The 7868-nt window shown below is 32.6% G+C and overlaps 1 protein-coding gene across 3 annotated transcripts in view; it reads left to right on the top strand.

Annotated features, from left to right (window-relative positions):
* LOC106473539 (zinc transporter ZIP10-like) overlaps positions 1-1161 on the top strand; it is an 18698-nt gene extending 17537 nt beyond the window's left edge. For all 3 annotated transcript variants that reach the window (XM_013934223.2, XM_022403026.1, XM_022403022.1), the window contains one exon: positions 627-1161. In XM_013934223.2, the coding sequence (XP_013789677.1) occupies positions 627-773 (147 nt within the window). In that variant the 3' untranslated portion in view covers positions 774-1161. The remainder of the gene's footprint in view (positions 1-626) is intronic.
* The last annotated feature ends 6707 nt before the right edge of the window (positions 1162-7868 follow it).

Here is a 7868-nt window from a genome sequence, read left to right on the forward strand (position 1 = left end):
GAAAGACTAGTGTAAGAAAAACATTGTATTAAAACTTTAACAGTTTTTAATTGCTAGCCATGAAGTGATACCCTAATTGACATTCAGTTGTTTCTAAATGTAGACTTCTAGTGATATGAATGTTTGTTTCTTTGAAATGAAGTGATTACTTAGTAAGATATTTGAATTGTTATTCCAGTCGTGTGTTTGCTTTATGATTTTGTTCATTATCTCTTTTTACATTTTTTAAATTTATTTTTCCAGTTCTTTTTTGTATGGTTCTTAAGTTTATGATTTACATCTCAAATTGTTATACATTAATAAATTAATTATTTTGTAATGAAAAAAAAAAAAAATATATATATATATATATATATATATATATGGTGAAATTTAATAAGTCTTTTTGTCCAATGGCTGAACAAAAATATACCAACTATTGAAACCAGTACCATTTTTATCTCTTTCTATAAAAAATGAAAAGTAATAAAAACAGTGGAGTACAAACTTTTATACATACATAGAGATAGCTAAATTATTTGTTGCTGTGATACATATATATGTGTGTGTGTGTGTGAAATTATACAAATATTGGACTATCTTTGATTCTCTCATACATATCTAGCAGTTTTTGTTTGTCTTTCCAGGTTCCAGAATTAGAGTCATATCCAAGTCACTGGAAATTCCACAGTCTCCATCTGTTGGGAATACAAATTCTTGGAATTTCAGTTGGCATATCTGTGATGTTGGTTGTTGCTGTTTATGAACAGGATCTAAAATCTTCCATTGGTTGAAATGAGCTTGATTTTTTTAATATACTGAACATAAAGTTTTTTTGAATGTGTTCGGTGGAGATGAAAACTTGAGTAATGTCCAGCTTTTATAAAATTACATGGAATGCTTACTTTATTGAATGAACCAATCACTATAAAATGTAATATGTTGAATATTTTTATGGAAATACCAGGAGTCTAAAGGATGTTCATAAATTTAAAGGCTTCTTTTTAAGACAAACATTTATAAAAATGAGTAATTGTAAGAACAGGTATGTTTACCTTCAAGGAATTGGGAACAACTTGAATTTGTACAGAATGTTATGGCTCCAAGGAGCTCAAACGATCAATAACAGCAGATATTAATACTAGGTTTAGCTATCTTTCATTCCATTTGGTAGTGTGTTGGAAGCGTAAATAGCTACAAAACAAGTTTAATATATTGTAAGATTTAGATGAAAATGTTAATATTTATACCAAGCACTTCCCATATATTTACAAAAAAGAAATAGTGTTTGATCAAATAAAAAAGAACACAGTACCAACATTCCAGAAAGAAAATAACTTTGACGATGATTTATATTTTTCAGTGCTAATGATTTAATTTTTTCAGTGCTAATTTCAAAAACCCTTCCACTTAAATGTTGTCTGTCAGTTTCTTGATTTTTTCATAATGAAGAACTATAATAAATATCCTTGATAGCAATAAAGTTTTATCATCACTTATCAAAAAATGGTGGGTCTTTTAAAAACCATGCAGGATTGAGCGGCTGTGATACTTGGTCCTGTCCAGGAGTATGTACAGTGAAATAGTTAATATTTCTGTAATAAACGTCCATGGTAAAAATAACTTTTATTCTTTCCATTTACACATCAGGTACCATTTTGTTCAGTATATTTGCACTGATTCAGAACTAATTTTATGATTAACTAAAACTTATAAAAACTTTACATTCCAGTTACAGTGTATAAATGAACATGAATACTTTCCCATAAGGCATCCACTTCTGACCATGTTTGTTTTTTTTAGTTGAAGAATGTCCATAATTGTAATGGAATCTTTAATGTACCCAGTATCCTGGTTGTTGTAATCCTTGTATCCAGCTTTGAAAGTGTTGATCCTTGATGGCAGAATTCACAGAGACAGATTTATTGCCAACTGTTCCAGTTTATTACACAAGTTCAAATGTATCTTGTTCTGCAAAAAACTTGGGACATGCTAACACTTACTGCATATTGTTAAGATATCTTAATTTGTGAAATTTTAAAATAAATTATTCAAGATTTTTTATTATAAAACTTTGAACCAGTCAATTTATTTTTGTTTATTTGGTTAGATCGAGAAAATTTCCAAATAACTGGTCAACATAAAAGTTCTTTTAATCTAACTGTAAAGTGTAATCATATGAGGTGGTACACCTTAAGTATTTTAGATGTCAAAGCTAGTAGGTAGGTTTTGTACTACTGGTAGTGGGTGACTTGTAATAAGCAGAGTCCTCTACAATGATTACAAGCAAACCTTGCTTTAATAAGAATGTTATTGTCTGTTTAAGAACCTCTTTTCTCTTTTTAAGAATGGCTTACTGTACAGCAATATCTTCTGTGGTGACAGAGGCAAATTTAAGCTTAAATACGTAGTCAGCTTAAAAAAGGGGGGTCCTAAAGAGGGACCCGGTAAAGCTGACCGTTAAATCCGCCCCCGTATAGTGAGTTCTATAGTAACCAGAGTTTATTTACAATGTTTGTTTAGTCTAGAGTTTATTGAAAGAGAATTCTCTAGTATCACTTTTTAAAGACATTGGATTTCAAAGTTCCGTAGGGTGATTCATTTGAGAGGCCTGATTTATCGCGAATGAACAAACCATTTTAAAAAAGATTGTACTCTTTATAGGGTTCTATTGGGGAAGTATGGTTTGCTAAGATAAATGTTGAAGAGGTGAAGTCGAGTTGAATGTAACTACACGTTTTTCATATTTTAATGTCATTTACTAAATATATCTTAGAAATAGTGTACTTTGTATTTGATTTGTAACCTGCAGTTATTGTCAATAACTTTCTGAATTTTTTCTTTTTTAAATATTATTTTTATATTTTAGTATGTTTTAAACTGGTATTTAAAACTTTAATTGTTGTTTAGTGCATATTACAAAAACTAGCAGAAACGCCGCCTTATGGGCGGTTGTTTGTGCTAATAGTTACTAATCATATTATTCATACCTCCTTGAACATTTTCTAAAAAATGATTTTTTTTTTCTGGGAAGTACTGAACGAGAAAAGTGTTCGGATTGTGCTCTTTAGTCATATGCAACTCATTGCATCAAAAGGATTCAATATAAAGATCTCAAAATTTTCATAAATTTTACTGATATAAACTATAATGTTTTTATATATTAAAAGTGATACCGTTTATTGAAAAAGTAAGCGTTTTTTAAGAACTCCAGTTTCTCAGTACTACATTTAAAAATTACATTAATAAAGAAATAATCAAACTTTCACGTACAGTCCTAGTAAAAGTCGTGTTCCTGTTGTGAGAAGAGTACTTTTATTTAAAATTGTGTTCTATTATAAATAAATGGTTGTTGCACATACCACAGTTATTTTTCTAATTATCTGAATCTTGAATACCAAAAGTGTGAAATTTTTATGCATTTTGTTTGTGGTGCCATCGATAGATGGCGATGCAGTTTGGGTTAAATACATAGATACTGACATACAAGCTACGTCCATTATAGTAAGATAAGCTGTGTGAGCTTATTTTTCACATCATTATTTACAGTTTTCAAGTTTTTTTTTGTAAGTCTGCCTTATTTATTATTATTATTTTTTAATTATGAAATTTGAAAGTAACATTTTAAATGTGAAATGTATTTAGATAGGAAATGATTAAAAACTTAAGGCTTTCGAAAAATGTATTTTATATAAAAATAAAAGATTTTAAATTTACCTTTTATAATTCTTGTTTTATACAAAAGAAAAAAAGCTGACTATGGTATCATAAAGTTTAAATAAAGGCACATAACAGTCATTGATTCTTAAGAAGCCATTGAAATACAACACATCTGGTGACGTTTTTTATGAAACCTTAATCATCTATTGATAAATTGCTTGCTTTATTACCAGTGGCCAATAATGACAGGTGTTATTCAGTATATGAGCATAATTTATACATATATTAATCAAATACTTTCCACATTATAATTATTTTGTTTATATCAGGTATCTTGCCTTATTTTTTAATTCATCACTTAAACACATACTGTGATGTGTTCAGGTATTTCATTGAAATGATAAATCTTTCAAAATGTTAGTAAATTCATGACCTTACAATAACAAAAAAATAGGCTTAATAATTCTCAATAATCCATGTTTTATAAGGTTCCTATCATTTATTAGTGTCATTGGAAATTTTCATTTACTGTTTGTTTTGAGCTTCGCACAAAGCTACACGAGGGCTATCTGCTCTAGCCATCCCTAATTTAGCAGTGAAAGGCAGCTAGCCATCACCACCCACTGCCAACTCTTGGGTTACTATTTTTCCAACGAATAGTGGGATTGATCGTATCATTATAACGTTCCCACGGTTGAAAGGACGAGCATGTCTGGTGGGACGGGGATTCGAACTCGCGACCCTGAGATTGCGAGTCGAGTGGGGGCGTTATAATGTGACGGTCAATCTCACTATTTGTTGGTAAAAGTGTAGCCCAAGAGTTGGCGGTGGGTGGTTATGATTATCTACCTTCACTGCTAAATTAGGGACGGCTAGCGCAGATGATCCTCGTGTAGCTTTGGCTGAAATTCAAAATAAACAAACCAGAATTAGTAGAAAAACACAGGAAACCCGCGACCCTCAGATTGCAAGTGGAACTCCCTAACCACCTGGCCATGCCAGGTCACTAATTCTGGTATAGAACAAGAATGTACTAGCACTTCAAAGTATAAAAGTTCGTGTTCAGTAATATTTTATGTTGTATTGATATGTTTTTCAGTACTCAGTACAACTTGGACAAAACTGTACTTGTGTTATGATTAATATTTTACGTTAGGCAAAAGTTAGTGAAAGTAAAACATTAGTTTCAATTTTACTGTCTAGATACGAGTGAAATAAAACATTAAGTGTTGACCCATTATCAAGTTAACACGAAATAAAATTAATTACTGTTTGTTTTTGAATTTCGTTCAAAGCTACACGAGGGCTATCTGCACTAGCCGTCCCTAATTTAGCAGTGTAAGACTAGAGGGAAGGCAGCTAGTCATCACAATCCACCGCCAACTCTTGTGCTACTCTTTTTACCAACGAATAGTGGGATGGACCTTCACTTTATAACGACCCCACGGCTGAAAGAGCAAGCTTGTTTGGTGGGACGGGGATTCGAACCCGCGACCCTGAGATTGCGAGTCGAGTGCCCTAACCACCATTAATTTATGAGCTACTGTTTGTGCAGAATGACATTCAACTTGAAATCACTATCAGGTTAAGTTTACAGGAATTATAATTATATTAATTATTGTGTATTATGACGAATACCAAAGGCTATTGAGATTGTTACTTTTATTATATGTACTTTGAAGTCTTAATATACATATATATGTATATTGGTAAATGAGTATTTTTTAAAAGAAACTATCTTGAATATATTGAATTGTCAGGTTTGTTTATAATTAAGCACAAAGCTACACAATGGGCTATCTGTGATCTGCTCACAACGGGTATCGAAACCCGAATTATAGCGTTGTAAATTCGCAGACATACCGCTGTGCCACTGGGGGGCTTGAATTGTCAGAGATGATGAAACTGTTTATCGGTAAATCATTATGTACGTAACAGAAATAAAATAAAATGGATAATACAAGAGAGTGGATGCAATCACGATCATAAAGGAGTTGAATAACCACTTGAATCGACTCAATATATTGTTAGGTATCTGCTCGTTTGTTAATTTCCGGTATAAATTCTTTCAGAGGAACTTCAGCGATACAAGTCCTTTCTTAATTAAAACTAGTTTATTCTTTCTCGATATAACTTTTAGTAATACACAGTAATTTCCACAGTCACTTTAAACTCAACAACCTTTATAACACACGCTATAAATCACAGCGATTCACACACCTTACTTACGGTGCCTACTGTTCGCTTGACTTAATTATCTCTCTCTCTCTTCAATCTATCTCTTCCATGGCGCTGGTTTTTCTCTCCACGCTCATATACTAAAAAAGAGGGCGCCTCGAACAAACTCGGGCCTCCCCGATAATTCATGATCCTTCCAGAAACTCCAGCGCGCATGCTCCCAGCGTCACACGACTTCTGCTGTCGTAACAATATTCTTACTAGAATAATCAATACAGGTGAATAACGAAAAAAAAAACTGGTCGATTTGTCGCAAAGGTACACAAATGTGCTATCTTCGCTCTGTTTACCGCGGGAAAGCGAACCCCGGATTTTAGAGTTGTAAATCCGTTCCCTTACTACAGCTTCACCGGGGACAAATGTGTTTGTAACTTTAGCTCAATTGCATATAATGAGCTACCTCTGCTTTATCCACTGTGGGAATCTAACCCCAGATTTTAACTTGGTTCCCTTACTGCTGCCCCACCGGAGACAAACGTGTTTATTTGTAACTTTAGCTCAGCTCTGCATAATATGCTATCTGTGCTGTGATATTATTAGCCCTCAAGCTGGGCGCTAAGCCCCCAATGGGCAAATATAGACTTGAAGGCTTTATGAAAAGTGGGCAAAAATATGCTATTAACAATCAACATCCAATTTGTTTGTTTAAATCCAAAAGTTGCACGACTATCTGTGATTTGCTCACTCCAGCGATCGAATTTTAGCATTTTAAGCCCCCAAATTAAACGCTGAATCACTGGGTGGTCAATTTTAAATTAAAAAGTGACTACAAAATATGTCATTTAGAGTTAAATCCTAACACGATTGCTAAACAAGTTGCCTGTAAGATAACGTTATTTGAATTTACATTTTAAAATGGATTTTAGAAAATTGTTACACTATTTTAAAACATTTCATATTTTAACACTTTCAAAATAAACAATTTTGTATAATATTTAAAACAACGTGTAAATAATTTTCTCGTATACGGGATCGTTGCACATTATTTCAAGTGCTATGATAGTCATCATACACCTGAACAAACTTTTTCGAGCTGAGCCATAATATTAATGGTCTGTTATAAAGTGAACAAAATTGAATTTTTTTAGCGTGACAAATAATGATTAAATAAAAATATGAGGAATTACTTAACCCAGCTAGAATTTAATAATTTAGATAGGAATAAACAAGAGAATATCGAAACTACATAATGGAATATACGAGAATATAATGACGTAATCTTATTTAGTTTTAGAGACTTATAAATTTTGTGGGTGTAGTTTAGGTTAAACTTTCGCAGATTAATTACATTCTGAGAAAAAATAAAATGAAAGGTTCGTTAAACTAAACGTTTTTTTATATGTTACAACTCTATAGGAACCAGAAATAAATTGGGTTGGAATTCGTTCCATATATGGGGCTGGGCGTGGCCCCGACGTTCAACACGCTAGACTGTGGGGCATTATAACTATGACAATGAATTTTTCTATTTCGCACAATACACGGCGGATGCCGCTGTCTGGTTGCCTTCCCTTAAGTCAGGGGTCACCAAACTATTTTCACAGCGGGCCAGATAACTGAGAGGATGACGAGCGTGGGCTGTATAACCATTTTGTTCCGGCCTTGCAGGCCGAATCTGGCCCACTGGCCATAGTTTGGTGACCCCTGTCTCAATAGATGGAGAAAAAATTAAGAAAAAATACTTGGAAGTTCAGTTATCTCTCAATAGATGGAAAGAAAAAAATTAAGAAAAAATACTTGGAAGTTTAATTATCTCTCAATAGATGGAGAAAAAAATTAAGAAAAAATAGCTTGGAAGTTCAGTTATCCCTCAATAGAGGGAGAAACAAATAATAAGGAAAAATACTTGGAAGTTCAGTTATCCCTCAATAGATGGAGAAACAAATAATAAGGAAAAATACTTGGAAGTTCAGTTTTCTCTCAGTAGATGGAAAAACAAATAATAAGGAAAAATACTTGGAAGTTCAGTTTTCTCTCAATAGATGGAAAAA

The sequence above is a fragment of the Limulus polyphemus genome, unplaced genomic scaffold (genome assembly GCF_000517525.1).
Source record: "Limulus polyphemus unplaced genomic scaffold, Limulus_polyphemus-2.1.2 Scaffold131, whole genome shotgun sequence".
In the NCBI taxonomy this organism is placed as follows: domain Eukaryota; kingdom Metazoa; phylum Arthropoda; class Merostomata; order Xiphosura; family Limulidae; genus Limulus; species Limulus polyphemus.